The 20,451-nt window shown below is 35.3% G+C and overlaps 1 protein-coding gene across 2 annotated transcripts in view; it reads right to left on the bottom strand.

Moving 5' to 3' along the window:
• LOC112053956 (oxidative stress-induced growth inhibitor 1) overlaps positions 1-20,451 on the bottom strand; it is a 58,683-nt gene that overhangs the window by 16,244 nt on the left and 21,988 nt on the right. For both annotated transcript variants that reach the window (XM_024093591.2, XM_024093590.2), the window contains exons 2-4: positions 5,688-6,465; positions 2,372-2,477; positions 1,727-1,826 (exon numbers count right to left, since the gene is read on the bottom strand). In XM_024093591.2, coding sequence (XP_023949359.2) covers positions 1,727-1,826; positions 2,372-2,477; positions 5,688-5,760 — 279 coding nt within the window. In that variant the 5' untranslated portion in view covers positions 5,761-6,465. The remainder of the gene's footprint in view (positions 1-1,726; positions 1,827-2,371; positions 2,478-5,687; positions 6,466-20,451) is intronic.

Here is a 20,451-nt window from a genome sequence, read left to right on the forward strand (position 1 = left end):
TTAGTCATTATCTGTCGGATCTGGGTGACGTTGGTGCTTGGATTCGTCTTTTTAAATAATAGCACAAAAAAACAATTAATCACTACTTGGAAATTTAATTAGTTCGCACACATTTATTTCAAGTAACACTGTAACTTCCTCGTATATTTTATAACTTAAATTGCTCCACGGTAAAGTGGCCGCACTTACGTCAAGAGCTCGTAGGTTCGAACCCCTCCTCGTCTATTGTATCCTGTATACCAAAAAATACGGTTTTTGAGTAGATGGGCGGGGATCAAAACACAAACTCTTGGCGTAAATGGTTCTATTTAAAAGATCATTTAACATTATTATTCGTCTCACTGCTGAGCTCGAGTCTCTTCTCAGAAAGAGAGGAGTTAGGCTAATAGTCCACCAAGCTGGCATAATGCGGATTGGCAGATTTCACACACGCAGAGAATTAAGAAAATTCTCTGGTATGCAGGTTTCCTCACGATGTTTTTCCTTCTTTGAAACACGTGATATTCTGTTTCTTAAAATGCACATAACTTAAAAGTTGGAGATGCATGCCTCGGACTAGATTCGAACCCACTTCAAATTCCACTGGGATATCCTTTTTTATTGTATTCAAAAGCATAAAAAAATCAAGTTCGCAAATTCAAGCTAGAGTCGAATTTTCCGGAACTTCAAAACCCGCGCTGACATAACAGAGGATATTAGCTTTTTATACGTAAGTCGAAGACCCGAGTCTTTTGTTAATTGTATCGTAATTCGTAACTATAATGAATATTAATTATGTGTGTCAAATTAAAAACACTTGGCAAGGCCAAGTACCGGTTATGCGATTAATTCATAGAATTCGCAAGTCATTAGTAATGACGGCTAGTTATTATGACGTCAGAAAAACCTCGTTACTATGGGTTTACAACATACAAACGGATGCCCTCGACTCTGTTCATGTTAAATCTGTTTTTAACTTCATCATCATCCATCAATATGAACTCGTGCTCAATGGTGAGCCAAATGATTATGTAAATACCCGAAATAGATTTTATTCGTCCTTCAGTTATTCGCAATAGTTCGGCGAGCCGTCGGGTTTTGTCATTATCACCATCATCTGATAAGTGTTACATCAATCAGGTGATACCCCAATAGTGATAACGATAGCTTATCACACTAAAGCTTGTTTGTAAAATGGTTTGCAAATTCTGTATTGTCTGATTATTATTTATCAACTTCTCAATCTGTACTAAGTACTATATTATAAATAGAGATCGAGAATTTTATTAGTTTATGTGTTAAGGCTAATCTCTGAAACTATTGAACATATTTATTATACTTTCACCGTACGATAGCTATGTTATTTGAAGTAGACATTATTCATATTTTATTGTATGTACTTAAGTTTGAATAATGACGATATTCGTCAACAAATTCGGAAAATTCGTGACTTTTGACGGTTTCCAATGCGAAATATTCTAAACCATGATATGGGTATCAAATGGAACAAATACTTTGTGAAGTGTAGTTAAATGATGTACGACACCCTTAAAATATAGGTATCAAATGCAATAAATACTTTTTTTGAAGTGTAGTTAAATGATGTATGACTCCCATACAATATGGGTATCAAAAGAAATGAAATGAAAACTTAGTGTAGTGTTACATAATGTATCACATGATAAATGAAATGTATATAGTTTGCGTAGAACAGAAAAAAATCACGTTAGTCTGTGTGTGCACTTACTAGTAAAGCTATGGGGTTTTGGCTGCGGCCCTCCAGACCCTCTGCCAGCGCCATGAGATCGACCTCCAGGAGGTTCTGTCCGGGAGGTAAGTTCTGTAATCTGCAACATAGAAAAGTGTCACATGTTACATCTATACATATATACATTATACATACTACATAAATTAATTTCAACCTCTTTTTCAAGATGGCGGAAAATGTAAATAGGAAATCATGGTCGAAATTTTGAAGTTAAGTTTTTCTAGGCTCCCCAGATCATATCCAAAATTCAGCTTTATATATTTGCATTTCCAAATGTATATATATTATATACCAACTGGACTAACAATCATTTTTGATGCTAAGTGAGTTCTCTGTGAGTATCTCACTCAATCTACCACCGGTACAGAAAGTAGATTCCTGCGCCCTTTAACCAGAACAGAGCAATTTTGTTTGATTTGTTTGTTAGTTTTGACTGTATGTTTGTTATGAATAGGCTCCGTAACACCGATTTAAGAAAAAAATCATCAATAGAAAGCTACATTATCAGCGGGTAACAAAGGCTATATTTTATCACTGTATACCCGCTGAAACGGGAACTACGCGGGTGAAACCGCGAGTTTCCTAGTTCTTATATATAACCATACTCTACATAGTTCATCTCACCTGATTTTTAACATTTCGTCAATGGGCAGATCGTCGGGGATCTGCTTGAGGTGGGGGATGTTGCCTGCCAGCATGAATGACGTCACCATCCCGCTGGGGCCGTTGCCTGGAACGGATACAAGATGGCGTCACTACGAATCTATGGATACTTCACAAGTAAACTTTAACTTTACGTCTCGATAGCTCTAAAATAACTATAGTTAATAGTTATTAGGGGTCCGTTAAAACGGGACGTGTTTCTAAGGCTCCGCAGTCCGCCTGTTACCAGGTTGTATGTTGTGAACCATGACATTTAGACAGTTGAATGAATTTTCACAGATATCTGTTGCCGCTAAAACAACAAAAACTTAAAAACAGATTAAAATATATATATCCCTCCCTATTCCCATAAAATAAACGTGGTTTCTTGTTCTTTTATGCTGGATACTGATAACGGCAACAGTAGACGCTTACGATATTCACAAAATATTAACTTTAAAAATAAATAATTATATTTTAATAAAATTATGATCTAATGGTTCAATCGTGAGTTTTTTGCCGTTTTTAGGGTTCCGAACGTCGTACAAAAAAAGAACCCTTATTATAAATAATGGTACGAAACTCTCCGTGCGCGAATTCGACTCGCGCTTGTCCGGTTTTTTGTGATTGATGTTACTCTATTTTATGAGTTTTTCTATTTATGAGGATTTTACACATAATTTACTATTTATTAGAAATGATATGTGTAGATCGTTAGTTGACAATAACATCGATTTTCATAATAATTACAATGGAATAATATATCCAATATGTAATTATGTTGAAGCGTGTACTGTTACAGCTGATGTTACTGCGTATTGTTTGATAACTGTGCTCGTTGCTTGACTTGTTATGTAAGCATGAACTATGGATGGGCTGTTTGCGTCAGTCGTTGCTTTTACAGGTTCGAGTCCTGGGTCAAGCAAGAATTTTAACAAGTAATTTAAGTACTACTTGGTGGATATGTTTGACTAACCATCTAGGTTATTCTTCTTATTTTAACAAGTTAGTTTTATTGCTTGTGAGTTTACCTCGTCCCCCTTAAAAAACAATAGTCAATTTTGTTGGTGATTATGGACAGTGGCGTGCATAAGGTTGTCAATCAGGGTATGCACTAGTAATAAAATGAATGAAAACTCTGAATTCAAACTCGATCGACTTTTAACGGTTCCCCAAGAAGGATAAGCTGCTACAAAGTTCATTATGGAATATTTTTTTTTTGAAATGTACACAAGATGGAACTTGTGGGCAAATTTGAATAAATCATTTGAATCGGTATTTCCACACTGATTTATATGGCGCTTGTGGCACTGGGGAGTGACGTCATCTGCCTATCTAGAAGGGGATCTACTGTTGCTGTGGTTTCCTTAAAAGGAAATATAAGCTTAGGTTCGTTTATTCTGCATATAACTGCTAGCTGCCTTGGATCAATCCAATGATTAGTCAATGTGGCTTTGACCATGTCCTGGGTTCGATTTCTGGGTCGAGTCGCGAAGTGGTCATTAAAGAATTTAACTATATCACCCTAAGGCCAACAACCCGCATGGGAGCAGCGTGGATGGACTTTTTTTTAAATATGACGAAACTGTTTTTAGGACCTTGTATGGGTATCAAATCAAATCAAATTGTTTTGTCTAGTCTGCCCTTTACATTATTCGTGTAATTACATTACGTAAAGTATAGCATAACCACGTGTCTGCAATTGTGATGTAGCCGAGACATTGAGTTGTGACAGAACTGTTGCATGGATGCAATTTTTCACTGGGCTTTGATAGCCGCCAAAAATCTCAACACCAAGCTTATTAACCGACTTCAAAAAGGAGGAGGTTCTCAATCATTCGGTATTTTTTTTGTTTTTTTTTATGTATCTACACCGATTACTCAAAGACGCGTAGACCGATTTCAAAAATTCTTTTTTTGTTTGAAACGGTATAGTCCCCATTTGGTCCCATTGTCATCATGTCAAGATCTGATGCTGGAATCCTGGAGAAATTGAGGGAAACTTTCGAAAAATATATGGATGTCTAGTGTGTTCGTAAACTTTTCAATTTAGTACTTTTAAGCACTACAATTTCATGAAGGCTAAGCACCGCCTTCATACTGATCAGCAGGTAGAACATATTATGATGTTATTTTTCGCTTTTTAGTTTAATGAGTACGTTTTTAGGTTTTGAAGTCGGTTGTATTTTTTTTTGTTTCGTCTAGTATATCCTTAACATAATCTGTGTAATTACATTACGTAAAGTATAGCATAACTACGTGCCTATACGTAGCCGTGACATTGAGTTGTGACAGAACCGTTGCACGCATGGATGCAATTCGTCGCAGGGCCTTGATAGCCGACAAAAAATTTAATACCAAAAAGTCTCAAAACACGTCTACTGTCGAATCACGATAATAAGCTTTTTTTCCCCCCACACCTTCGGAAATTTCGTACTCGTTTAAAATGGTAATAATTATTACAAAAATCAAACATAAATTAGCTTTGCTTTATGTGGAAGAAAATAATAAATGTTGGTCAGCTTAAAATATTGTTTTCAGTTTACAAGATTGAGATAATATGTTATGCTATTTTTTTGAATGAAAGGTACTTACCATGTATTTTTTTCTGTACCACAAAAACATATATAGATATATGCTATATAGATATCGGTAAAGTATATTAAAACAGTGAAAGCGTTACAAACAAACTCATAATTGTATCTATACTAATATTCTAAAGCTGAAGAGTTTGTTTGTTTGATTGAACGCGCTAATCTCTGGAACTACAGGTCCGATTTGAAAAATTCTTTCAGCGATAGATAGTTCATTTATCGAGGAAGGCTATAGGCTATATATTATCCCTGTATTCCTATGGGAACGGGAACCACGCGGGTGGAACCGCACGGCGTCAGCTAGTTTTTAATATAAGTAAATATTTCGCACGCTGTAGCAGAGCGGGAGTCCGGAGTTTACCTGATCCAATTGCAATTGATACAACAAGTTCTTAACTTCGAATCGTTACGGAGAATTTATGTAAGAAAACGAAAATCGCAATAATACATAACCAGGACTCGAACTTTGCGAACGGGGTTGCCAGAAAAGTTATCAATATACCCTTATCAGTTATTTAGTCATCTAATTTGTCAGTGAAGGCTTGTTTTAAGCTTAATTTAACTGTGTTAGGTTGACTTTGATCTAGTTCATGGTTTCCTAGATTAGGCAACCTATTTGCAATGTGAATTCTTATCCCAAATAAATAACAGATGAGGGTATATATTTCTAATACCAGATCTTAGATCATAAAAGTTCAACTCACCGATGACTACAACATCTTTGTACAGCACATCATCTGACAGCGAGTGTTGGCAAGGCTTCATGTTGTCTCTCATTACTTATAATTATTGTAAAATAATAAACTTTAGCGTATCGTAGCGTAGCCTCCTCTTTGCAGTCTGTTCCAATATCACGGGTGTCTTAACTAATTAATTTAAGTTCTTTTTAATTCTTCTAATTAAGTAAGTAGTCACAGCTATTCTTCTATTTAAGTAGTCACAATTATTCTTCTCCGTTATAATCTATATACCTAGTATTGCACGTATTAATGTGATTGCTATTTTCCGCTATTATATATAATTCTTCTATTGATTTCTATTTATGTTTATATGTGATATATTATGTGTATTAATAATAAGTTATTGATTTCTTGTTTTTCTAAAGTAAATGCTTTTAAGTGTCTTTTATATCTACGAGAATCAATAAATATTTAGAATCTGTGGCAATTTCACGTCGTTATATTTTATTCTAGAATCTGTGGCTTCACTTCGTTATTTAAGTCTTCTTCAATTCTTCTTTCTATAATATATATTCTTCTTTTTCAATTAGTTGTGTTTATTAAAATACTCGAAAATTCGAATGTCTTGAGTATTTCCTCTATTAAAATAATCGAATTTAGAATTCAAGGTTTTTAAATGCTTTAAAATTAAATAGTAATATATCACACGCAGTTTATAGTCTTGCCGACTGGTCAGTTCTTCAGATAGCTTCCTTTGCACTGGTTACTAAAATTGTGTTGCTACTAGAGAGACGATTTTTATCTGTAACAAAACAAACGTATGTTATGATAGATATACGAGAACAGAAAGAAAAGGAAATTAATATCATCATGTATCCTTGCTAGTTTGAACGGCCTATTCACTATTTTGGTCTTTATTATCATCCTATTGAAGTGGACAACAAAGCGTCATCTACATACTATATGATATTTACCGTAAGCACCGGATGACATTTGTAATTTGTATCATAGTGGATGATATTTTGTCAATTTATTTGTCTTCGGTTATCACCTAGTAGGGGGTTGACCAACACTGTGCTTTCCGGCGCTGGGTCGCCATTCCAGCACCTTGTGACCCCCAACTCTAAGATGGAATTATGGATATGAAGAAATATAATTCTATTTACAGATTTAATTACAATTTAAATACTTGCTTATCAATGCGGAGTTTTCCGTACATGATAAATAAACAGTTAAAAATAATATTTGACCAAATTAGCAATAAAAGTGATAAAGATAGTAATAACTCATTCTCTGTATAGCAATAGCTTGTTTTAAGACATCTATACTAATATTATAAAGCTGAACAGTTTGTTTGTTTGATTGAACGCGCTAATCTCAGGCACTACTGGTCCGATTTGATTTCTTTCAGAGTTAGATAGCTCATTTATCGAGGAAGGCTATAGGCTATATTTTATCCCCGTTTTTCTACGGAACGTAAACCACGCGGGTGAAACCGCGCGGCGTCAGCTAGTATACAATAATAAACAAACTTATCAACTAGTATAGGGATACTAGTTATACAAAATGGAAAATTCCAAGGAGTCTGAATATGCAGTCCATTTATACATCTATGGATTGCTAGCCACTGCCATCTTTACACAAGTCTGGGGTTAATAATAGCATGTAGAGTCAGCTGTTATTTCTCCTACGGCTGTTTTCCTAAATTCCCAATAATCGATGTCTTAAAAACATGTTCTAGAACCCTAGGCATTGGCGGGGTGCCAACAACGAATGTAGGTGAAGCCGTTGACCTTTACGAAAAAATATTCCGATATATCTATAGTTGTAACTATGTCGAAAATACTATTTTTGTACATAAAGAACTAGCGTTTGCGCTCGGCTTCTCATATATTTAGAGGTTTTTTTTTTAAAAAAAAGAATATTTGTCATATCTTTTTAAATATGACCAATTCCCAGTCTCCTCCAACTAGTCGAGAAAGACTGTATAAGGATTGGGTACATAGACCAACGGGGCGGGGATCGAACCACCACCTTCGGTGATGAGTCCGACCGTTGAGCTATTGAGGTTTTAGAATTTGAGAAACTTTGAATGGAGCGCTGTAAAATTGCCTTGCAAAATGACCATGGATATATCAAAAATTAAATCATCCGATTTGGATCTGGTTTCTATTTGGGTTTCGCTAATATAATTTGAAGACATTTCGGTTTTCTGAGAAAAGGAATCCAAATTAACTACAAACAGAATCACATTAATTAATACTTATTGTGGAATAGTAATGAAGCGGGTACACCTACCATCTAGTTGACATGCATTTATACGGTTTCTGACTTATTTATAGTAGTTACGTTAGCAACGCTACACACACGTGGACACACCCACACTCGTGTACATACGTATGATGACGATATTGCATGGTGCAAGGCCAGTGCACATTGGCCGAAGCGTAGCGCATTAGGTGCTATCAAAGTGTTATAAACTTTCCGAGCATTTAAATAAAGTCGATAACAATACAAGAACATTGCAGCATTGTTATTTTTAGTAATAAGTGAAAAACCACCCTATAAACAGAGCAAATTTACCTGCCCTGTGTCCATCAACCTGAGGCCTTATTTGTATGTGCGAGTATGTAAACGTAATTACAATCCACTTTCATTTCTTTAAATATTTCATTGAAGGTTGTCTGGAGGAGATGGCTTTTAGCGATAAGACCGCCTTTGCGTACTTTACTTTTCTTTTGTGTTTTATTGTTTCATTGTACCTTTATTTTATGTGCAATAAAGACTTATTATTTTCTATTCTATTCTACAATCTTACTTACAACCGTACTTTAGCAATAGCAACTAAACAAACATGCCGGTTAACTGATACACGAGAGGCAATGTTAATGTTAGTTTAAGGATTTTAAAGGCTTCGTTCATACATTTAACCCCATATCTGTTACAAATACGTTAAGTTAAATAAAACATTTTTAACACTTTATAAAAGATTCTGTGACGCAATACAGTGGCACAGAATACAATACTGTTACCAAATAAAATGTACTGGCAGGCAAAAAAAAAACCGCTTATTTCCGGAGCCTCAAAATAATTTCGAGCTTAATTTACAGTACAAACAACAATTCTACTTCTTAATTTGATGTTTTCACAAACTAAGGTATAACTTTGTCATTCTATCGCTTCGCAAATCAGAGGAGCGCTAGGCTAACCCATATCGTTGACACAGAGTGTATCATAAATTAGCAATTGAGATAGACGCATAATTTATGCGCCCAACAATGTTTCCTTCACTAGAACGTTCTATACGGTTTTAATTTGTCCGCTCTGTTGCTCTCGTGATAGTCGTCTGATAACCTATGAGTATGTATAATGTACTCTCTTTTAGGACGCGTATACATCTGATGGATAATTAGCCATCGATGTAACGCTTTTCCAGCCCTAGTGTTTTTGACTGGTGTTAGGGGGTCATCAATTATATGAGCTATTAAGTGAAGTCAAGTGGAATCTCACGTCTCATGGGAGAGGAAGTCTTTACAAACATCCTAAAAATTGGGTAAAATTAAATTTTGACGACCTCCGTGGCGCAGTGGTATGCGCGGTGAATTTACAAGACTGGGCCGATTGAGATTTTCTTAATTGGTCCAGGACTGGCTGGTGGGAGGCTTCGGCCGTGGCTAGTTACCACCCTACCGATAAAGACGTACCGCCAAGCGATTTAGCGTTCCGGTACGATTACGTGTAGAAACCAAAAAGGGGTGTGGATTTTCATCCTCCTCCTAACAAGTTAGCCCGCTTCCATCTTAGACTGCATCATCACTTACCATCAGGTGAGATTGTAGTCAAGGGCTAACTTGTAAAGAATAAAAATAAAAAAAAGAAAGTGAAATATTTACACCCTTTTGACTTGATTAATCTATTGATGTTTGGAAGGAATACAATATGCAGTAAAACTTCAAACAATTAAAAATGACATCCTTTGAAATAAATGGCTTGAAGGTTGATTGTCGATTGTCTTTCGATATCATGAAGAATGATGAATACTGAAGCTGAAATTCATCAATTTGATTTATTATTGTTTAAATAAAAGGACAATTTGGAAACGATGTATTTCAGGATTAGCAGAAGCTCACACGCAAGATTGTACAATTCACCCTGTGGTTCCTTATTTTCTACGAAATAAACTTTTTTTTTATTCTTTACAAGTTAGCCCTTGACTACAATCTCACATATGGGTAAGTTATGATGCAATCTAAGATGGAAGCGGGGTAACTTGTAAAAAGAGTAGTTAGACATAGTTTTTACACGACATAGTACCGGAACGCTAAATTGTTTGGCGGTACGCCTTTGCCCATGGTATCCCACCAGGCAGACCTGGACCAATGGAGAAAACCTCAATCGAATCAGCCGGGTATCGAATCCAGGACCGTCTTGTAAATCTTCAGCTTTATAATATTACATCACTAGATATAACTGTAACATGAATGTCGCCATGTCATTGCTAATTCATTAGTGAAGGTTTGACGGGGGGTGCCGAGTGACGCGCTATATTTCTAATCTTATCAGTATGCAGGCTTGTTCTACTGCTATCTATTTCGTCAGACGATGAAATAGAAACATCGTTATCATTATCAGTACTTGTGCATAAAGTGCATAACATGATATGACATGATTGGACTTTTTTAAGCAGCTCACACTTTTCCGACTTCACTCATAGGCTCAATTTACATTAATGCGGTATGAAATTGAAGCGATTTCATTGTACAAAGCATAATGAACTTTATGTCAATTGTACCTATATAATTCAAAGTAAATTCACGCCACAAACAGTTGCGCGTATTCTTGAGAAGTTTATAGATAACGTCTGTGGAATATGAGGGAAGTCACACGAGGGGTTTTGGCCGGTCGGTATTACGGTATCAAGCGTTATACGAAATTCTCATGCTGTCCTGCGAATTTGACGCTTTCGTTCCATTCCATCCAGCGGCAGTGTAAACTCACCCTTACTAATCAGCGTCTTTAAATACAGTGACTTGTTCGGTGAAGTGAGGTAGGCGTGGATTCTATAGCTTGGCAACTTCGTTCGTAACACTCCCGATGTTCCACGTGGGGCGGGGGGCATGTAGCGATGAATGAAAAACCGCACGCACGATTTCACACTCGCGCAGTCTTTCCCCCTGTCGCCCGCGTATCATGGGAGTGTTATCAACGAACTTGACTATAACGTCGGTCTGGGCGAATGATCATATTCTGTCTACAAACCAACGTTTCCACGATCTTCTAAGAGGTAAGTCTCATAGAAGACGCAGTCAGAGACGTTTGGTCTCCCACGTTCAAGGCCAGAATGGCGTAGCCTTTATTCGTTCAAACCTACAACAAATACTTGTACACAATATTAAAAACCTAAATAAATCTTCCCTAGGTCATCGCTCCACCTATAAAAATCCGCACGCAAACCTAGATGCACCGAGCAGGCAAGAAAAGTGAAGCATGAATAAAATCTATTTCTGTCATGTCTGTAAATAATAATAATAAACGTAAAAGCACGTTGCGACGCGTAAGCCGACATACTGAAGATGATGAGTCATCACATGTGTATACCTAGGATTTCACAATAACATTAATTCGCTATATTTCGCAGTATCATTGCTACTTATTCTAACGAACGTTCGAGTATGATTTTTTCTCTGTGGGTAGGCTTAAAGAAAGTAACACATTTAAGTAATCTCTTATATTTTCAATTTTAAAATATATACAAGTGTTATTAAATATATACATATGTGCCTGTGAATAGCCTAGGCTTGCCAGCTCCTTTTGGTTATATTTGCACAGGCTTTAAGCTTCTTTTTGTGACAGTGTGCTATTTCACATATCCTAACCTCACTTTTGGTTTTTTTGTTTTCACTGTTACTAAACTTTGTTTAACATGGAGTCTCTAAAAAGTAACATAAACGAAATCAGTGAGCACTTCAACAGAAGAATGGAAGAGTTCCAAAAAGAGTTAAGAGCAGCAATCCCAGCCACAAGTCCAACATCAAATTTAAACTCTCAGTTTCTAGCCTTCCGGACATTTGTTTTGACTGCACTGGAAAATCTGCAACTACAGCTTGAGCTTCTTGGCAAACAACAGGAAGATTTGGAGATGCATTCCAGGCGAAAGATTCTTCTAGTGCACGGAGTTCCAGAAGAAGAAAAAGAGGTTCTAGGAGTTAAAATTTCGACCACCTTGTCTGAGCGCCTTGGGCTGCCGGAGTTGACTCCAGAAGCAATTAGCCGCAGTCATCGCATGGGTCGTCCGGGTGATAAGCCACGGGCTGTTGTTGTCAAATTTAAGGACTTCTCGCTGAAGAATATGGTTTGGTCATCGAAATCTAAGTTGAAAGGCACAGGGGTCACTTTGTCAGAGTTCTTAATTAAAAGCCGCCATTCAATTTTTCTGGCGGCTCGACAACGATTTGGCGTAGCCAAGTGCTGGACAAAGGATGGAAGCATTATAGTGCTTGACCAGACTGGTAAGAGACACCGCATCTCGTCAATGAAAGAGATGAATGCTATCCCGACGTCCACGCAGAATGCCTCTGTGCCTATTGCTGCTCCTTCAGCCACGGGTGATGCTTCTCGGGACACCAAGGGTGTCAATGCCAGGTTGAAGAGAACGGGCAGGAGATAAGCCGTGTATAGCCGTCTTTCGTATTTCGTGAGCTGTGTTTCTCATTGATCCGTTTTATTTGGTATTATGATTTAATTCACAATTTTAGTTTATGTTTAATTAGTTTGTTTCATTCAATTACTTATTACTTATTAGTTATATTTAGAAAACGCAGGTAAAACGTTAATTTTGCAATTATATTTTGACGTCTGTAATTTTAACACATCACACTGACATTGACGAGAGATAGATCTGTCAAAGATTATTAATCAAAGTCAAAATGACAGTTTGTCTAAGTTTATACCACAGATGTTGCTATATTTTTATAAATCCTCTGAGACTAAAATAGACAATCATATTCTTACTTTAGTTTGCTGTAAATTGTAAGATTGTAGATCTGTTTGTAGTTCTGAATGTTTTTGTACTAGCTTAGTTTATTTTTATTTGTAATTTTGCTGTAACTGATTTTTTTTTTTTTTTTTTTTCTCTTGTACTTTAATATACTTTGTTTCTCTTTTTATTTTTGTAAATCTGTGTAAATGTATATATTTCCTGTATATCTTTATTTGGCTGCTGGCGGTTTAGGATAAATAGGTGCATTTTTTTTTAGCATTTTTAGACACTTATCATAATTTATTTATTATTATTATAACTATTTTATATATAAATATTTTTGTATTTGTTTAATATTTTTAATTATGTCATGTACCAGTTTAGATAGTGATATATTTTTGTCTATGTCGTCTAGTGATAATAGTTTCCACAGTACATCTTTCCTTCCACTCGATGAAACCCTTGATTCTCACTTCTCGGATTGCCAGAAAAACTTTAATGTTATCCACATTAATGCACAAAGTATCCCGGCTCATTATTCTGATATGCTTGCGTCTTTTGATTCCCGTAATATTCATGCCATTCTTGTTTCAGAATCGTGGCTTAAATCTTGTTTACCATCAACGTCCTACTCGTTGCCGGGTTTTAGGCTTATACGCAATGACCGCGTGGGTAAGGGTGGTGGTGGAGTGGCGATCTACTTGCGGTCTTATATTTCTTTCTCTATTGTTGATTCGTCTCCACAACCTCCTTCACCTGATGCGGCTGAGCACCTGCTGCTAGAAGTTGTCCTATCGCAAACAAAAATTCTTCTTGGCGTGTTCTATTGTCCACCATCTGTTTCTAATTACTTTTACTCATTTGAAACTTTACTGGAACAAGTAGTCCCCTTGTATAGTCACAGCATAATTCTGGGGGATTTAAATACATGCCTAATTAAAGATGACTATCGCAGTAAGAAGTTAATGACTGCAGTTGAATCATGTAGTTTATCTGTCCTGCCACTTACTGCTACACATTATTCTCCTGGTTGTACTCCATCTCTTCTTGACCTTATTATTGTGTCTTCTCCTGATTTCGTCTTCAAGCATGGTCAATGTCCAGCTGAAGCATTTTCGTATCATGATTTGATTTATCTTTCCTATAAATTACGTCCTCCTAAGGCAAAATCGAGAATACTTCTGCAGCGTAACTTTGCTGGAATTGATAAAAATCGCCTTTGTGATGATGCTACGAATTTGGATTGGTCTGTTATTGCAGATGCAGATTCAGTTGATTGCAAGGTAGACTTATTTAATACCCTAATAACTCAGCTCTATGACGTGCATGCTCCGGTAAGGCCGATTAAAATGAAACACCTACCTGCTCCTTGGCTTTCTGATGATATAAAAATTTATATGAAGAAAAAGAATTCTGCAAAATATAAATATAAAACAACTGACTCTGAAGCGAATCGTCTTAAATATCATAAGGCTCGGAATCGCTGTAATACATTATGTAGAGATGCACAACGACGCCACATTTTTAAATCAGTAGAAAATGGCAATTCTGCCAAAACTTGGAAATTTCTAGAATCTCTTGGAGTTGGTAAATCTTCCCCTAATAATCCTATCAATATTGATATCGAACATCTGAATAAACATTTTGCTACTTCCGATACGATTGATAGTATTGATAAAGAACGTACACTTAACATTCTTTCTTCTGCTTCAACTCCTAATCATTTACCCTTTTTCTTTGAGTCTTTCACTGAATGTGATGTTAAGAAGAGCATTTTATCGATCGTCTCAAATGCTGTCGGTTCTGATGACGTGAGCCGTAATATGATCATTCCCATCATTGATATTGTTATCCCAGTTCTTACCCATATCCTAAATTATTCCATCCACTCCAGTAAATTTCCTGAGGCATGGAAGAGTGCTCAAATTATTCCATTACCTAAAAAAATTACCCCTAATTCCTTCTCAGACTTTCGACCTATTTCAATTTTGCCTTTTCTGTCAAAAGTCCTTGAAAAATTGGTTTTCCGACAGTTGAGTCTTTTTCTTAGCAAGCATTCCATTCTAAGTCCCTTTCAATCCGGTTTTCGCCCTGGTCATAGTACGGTCACAGCTTTAGCAAAAGTTACTGATGATATCCGCTGGGCGATGGATAATAGACAACTCACAGTCTTAGTTCTGCTAGATTTTAGTAATGCTTTTAACACTGTTGACTATGACATTTTGTTGGGTTTATTATGCTCTCTTAACATATCTCCATCGGTGGTTGACTGGTTTCGGAGTTACCTCAATGGCCGTAAACAGCGTATTCGCGTTCACGATTCTTTCTCATCTTGGTGTGATGTTTCGGCCGGGGTACCTCAGGGTGGCGTGTTATCTCCTTTACTCTTTTCCATATTCATTAATTCTATCACTCAATGTTTCACTTCTCTCTACCATATGTATGCAGATGATGTGCAAATATATCGCTCGTCAACTCTTGAGAACCTTGGCTCTGCTGTGTCTGCTATTAATAAAGATCTAAATGCAATTTCAGTATGGAGCAAACAGTATGGGCTTAAGGTTAACCCTATTAAATCAAAAACAATTATTATTGGCAGTCCTAGTCTAATCTCAAGAGTTGTTTGGGGCGACGTACCACCTATTATTTACAACGGTGTCATGATACCGTATTGTGATTCGGTTAAAAACCTTGGAGTTGTTATGGACAAGGAATTATCGTGGTGCATGCATATCAAGGAGTTGAGTAGGAGGACGTTTGCGACGTTGAGTTCGTTACGACGCCTACGTTCTCTTCTTCCAATTCCTACCAAAGTTATGTTAGCAAATTCTCTCCTACTCTCTGTTCTCGATTATGCGGACGCAAGCTATCCCAGTTTGACTGAGGACTATCTTAATAAACTTGAGCGACTTCAAAATGTTGCAATTCGGTTTATATTTAGCCTTCGCAAATATGACCATATATCTGAATTTCGTCAGAAACTCAAGTGGCTTCCTATTCGCCGTCGCCGGGATCTGCATGTACTTTCTCTTCTGTACTGTGTGCTCTTTAATCCAAAATATCCTCCTTATCTTAAGGAGAAATTCACATTTCTGGGAGTGCAATCAGAGCTAAGAACATGTCGTGCTCTTACTCTGTGTATGCCTTTCCATAGGAGTAAATTTTATAAGTGTTCATTTGTTGTTCGTGCTGTTAAGCTATGGAATGCACTCCCAGTCGACATTCGGAAATCCAAATCCCTTGATATGTTTAAAAAATCCGTTAAGACATATTATCTTAGTCACTAGTTACATATTTTATTTTATTAGAATATTTATCATACGACATAATGATATATTTATATATTAGTTTATTTTATGATATTTATAATTATTATATAATTTGTGTATTATGGTTTATGTATTAGTGTGTAGTTATTTGTATGTATGTATATGTACAATATTATTACGTACACACCACCTACAGTTGTCCTAATAAGTTCCTAAGCCTAAGGTTGCCTGGAAGAGATCGCTACTAAGCGATAAGGCCGCCTTTTGTATTCTACTTTTTCTTGTGTTTCTGTCTTGCTTGTTTTCTTTTATTTTTGTGGTGTACAAATAAAGTGTATTAAATAAATATGATGAGCCTTTAAAGATATATTTACACTCCCAGCTTATCAGAATTCTCTATGTTTATTTATCAACTCATACTGTCACTTTCGTCACTTCACAAGGTAGAAACTAGTGTTAAAATGTACTAACTCAAAATTTATCGATAAAATATTATTTAATTAATTAAGGGCAAATCAAAATTAATTTTTTCTCTTTTTAGTGTTTTGAAGTATTCTGTGCCTTTAAGTAGCATAAAACAGCTGTGTAGGTTATAAAATAATAGTAAAAATATACAAAAAGCAAGTTTTAAAGTGGAGTAATGAAATGGTTTTGATTCTTTTACTTTGATGTGTTTGTTTAAGATTTGATTTGAAGGTATAAAAACTCACATAACCACTTCTATCTCCAATATTGATTAGGGTTTTCTATGTAACTAACTATTCGACCCTTCTACGAGTATGGACCGATTATTATATTTATAATGAAATTTTGTACACTGTGCAGTTAAGTCCAACTTATAAGATATTAGTTTTTATTTCAACAACAATATTTTTTTAAATGGAATTTTTTAATGGTTTATTAATATTAATTTAATAAGATAAAAATATTACGCAATAACCTATCAAAATCAACAAACCTAATGTTTATCTTTAGACACTATACTATGTTGTTAATCATGCGCGAGATCTCGTAGGACGATCTCGTCAATCATGGCTGACCCATTTTAATGCGAGTGATGTGTGTGAGAATTGAGCCAACAACATATTGTAACACTTAATATTTCCGTCTATTCCGTGGTTTATAACCTCCAGACGTTTTGGCAGACGATCCAATATGTCCTGGACTGAAAACGTGCATTCTACAATCAAGTATTTTTCATGATTGGAAAAAATATATATAATATTTTTAATTTATTCCTACTATTTGATGGAACAAGCAGACACACACATATCACTATATTTATATATAAGAGTGTTTGTATAATTGTACGAATAATCCTAAAACCTATTTTGAAAGCAATTGTAAAAAACCCCAACACAAATCTCAGCTATAACTTATGACATTTAAGAGTCAAGCCTTTAAACCATAAACTACTTTACATGCCTTTAATGAATTAAAGTTAAAACTTTTAAAAGTGAATACAGCATTTGTTGAAACACACTGTCGATTAAATTATAAAACTAAAATAACTACATTAAAATCAGTTCTTCAATTTAGGAGCTATGAGCCTATCACCACGGACGTTCAGACATATAAACCCGCCCTTCTGATTGCGTAGGGAGTTATAAATAGCACGAAGGGCACATATCAAGTATGAACTAGGAAGTAACGAGCAAATCTCGCAGCTGTAAAGTTATTTTAACAAAAAGATATGTTACCTACGTAGTGTTACGCAGACTGTTGCTATGAGGATAAAGATTATCTATTGTTGTTACAAAAAACTGTTACGAGGTTGTCAGTTACGTTTGAGATATTTTTGGAAAACTATTGTCCAGTTAAATATTTAGTTTGAATTTAAAATGAAGATTTGTTTTTATGTTAATTAACTTATATTATTATATTAAGTATATCATATTAATATTCAAATTTAAAAAGTTGGTTGTAATTAAACTTAACGTTTTTATACGTACTTATAGCGCGTTTAAAACGTCAAGTTTGTCTGTTTATTGATGTACTATCTGACACCGCGCGGTTTGACCCGCGTGGTTCCCGTTCCCGTAGGAATACGGCATTATTTCCGTATTCCTACGGGAACAATATAGTCTATAGCCTTCCTCGATAACTGGGCTAACACTGAAATATTTTTTCAAATCGGACCAGTAGTTGATGAGATTATTGCGTTTAATCAAACAAACAAACAAACTCTTCAGCTTTATAATATTAGCATAGATGATAGTGATACTACAACCAGTAGCAAGAAGAGAAGAGCCGGCAAATGTTGTAAATTTTACAATAATTGAACACTGTAGAGTAAATCTTCTGATAATAGTTTGGTTTCCAAATTAAACGTACAAACAAGCATTTTTGTCGAGTTTAGGTGGACTTCGTTGGTTCTTCGCAGAAAATATATTATTAAAAAAATACTTTTGCAAAGTATTCGAGATTATAAAATGCAGTAAGTATTCAATGTAATTCAATATTGACTACAATCTATATCAAAATCGACCAATGCTTTTATTAGCTAAGTTTCAACGCCCCTCTTTTTGCGTAGGTGGTTATGCAGATCTAAATCAAAATCGGTCACTGCTTTTATTAGCTACGAGTAAGTTACATTACAACACCCGTCTTTTAGCGTAGGTGGTTAATACTGATGTTAATAAAACTACAAGAACACTATACTAATTCCCGCAATTAACTTTTCAAAATGGAGACAGATTACAGTTAATCAAGCCATGCATCACTAACAGATGCAGGATGTTAATGCTCGGATAGTCGTAAATCATATTTATGCAGCTTTATGTATAAGCTAAGCATATACGCATAATGGAAAAAATCATGTCTTTTTTCTTGTGATGGACTATGAGAAACTCTATGTGGAAGTTCCGAGATGGTTTAGATATAAAATGGATCCCGAATGTAAGTACAATTTATATTTTGTTAACTTTTTAAGCAATCGGGCTTTTTGATTTTTTTTTTTTATTAAATGAACAAACATGCATATATAGAATGATAACACATTATATTCCTTCTTTCGGTTAAAAACTTTATTAATCCTATTACCACCGTTCCGTATTGGAGCAGCATGTTGGGTTTAAGCACCAACTCTCCTCGCCTATGAAAGGGAAGCCGAGCTCTTCAATGGGCTCTATTCGAATAGCTATAACTTTTTTTATATATTGACAGACCCCTACTTGTCATTCATTGACCAGGCCACGATGATGAAGTTTATTACTTTTCTAGAAACATATCTGATATGGGGTTGATGATAAAATACCTAGTTCAATAATAGTAAACAAGCGCCACACAAACTGATAAGTGATAACCTTTATCGTTTCAAACTAGGGTAACCATCAGTTCAGAAGAATATTCCGTTGTCGGTAAGGTCTGTTATAAAAATAGAATATCTAGGTATCTATCTAAACTAATGTTATAAATATTTGGTTGTTTTTTTTTGTTTGTGTGTTATGAAGGAATAAAATATACTTTGTTCTGCTTTCTCTAAACATTAGCTACCAGTGAAAGTCTCGTCAAATCAGTCCAGCCAGAGATTAGCCGGAACAAACAAAACATTTTAAAAATTGATTTTTTTTAATACTGTTTATCATTTATACATGCTTTTAGTGGAAAGCGGTTAGTCAAAAATAGCAAACATATACTCAAAACTTTTTATATGTTTTTTGTAAAATAAATGGATTTAATTTTAAAGTTAATATCCTGTTGAAAGCAGCGCGTCTGGTGACCCTACGTGTACCACACGTCTCCGTTATCAGATCGTCGTTATCACGAGTAGTGTAGTTCCGTATAGCTGATAACGGAACGTAACGAAAGTGTGTCGCCAATTATTTTTAACGATGATTGTGACATCAACACTTTATCATTCGAATGTACACTACTTTTTAGGGATCCGTAATAATTTGCAAAATTACATTCTAAAATTATTTCAATATAGTCAGCTCATATAATTTTTTAATTTAAAAATAAAAATTAAAAAAAATTAATAGTCCACTGTCTCCCTGAACGCGATTATTTGGAGCTTAATTTCACCACGTCGCTAAAATGCAGGTTAGTGGGTTATTATTTTACTAAAGGCATGAATTTTAAGATTTTAGTAATAATAGAAAGTGATTTTCTTTAATTGACGTAGTTAAATCTGGTCTGCCATTTTTAAGCGTAGGTACGTCAAAAAGAATTCAGATTTTCAGACATAATAGGTAGCCGTGCTAAATGATTGTACAAAATGCTCAATCAGATATTCTTTTTATGTTTTTTTTTATTGATGCAATTAAAAGAACGCTTGTAAACATTGATTAAAAAAGATAATTTTAATAACATAATAAATCATAGTATTGATTTACTTCCTTAGTCAGCCGAATAATAGATTAGCGTGATGTCCTTTAGAATGATAATTTTCAGGAAGCGACGGAACCAGCGTTGCGAAAAAAATAAAAACTAATTCTGCGCTTGAGCGAAGGTTAACTGGAAGAGACCGCTTTCGTACTAGCCTTTTGTGCTATCTAGTTATTTTGCATCCGGGTTTTATAATCTGTTCCTAATAGAA

This window comes from Bicyclus anynana, chromosome 2 (genome assembly GCF_947172395.1).
Source record: "Bicyclus anynana chromosome 2, ilBicAnyn1.1, whole genome shotgun sequence".
NCBI lineage: Eukaryota > Metazoa > Arthropoda > Insecta > Lepidoptera > Nymphalidae > Bicyclus > Bicyclus anynana.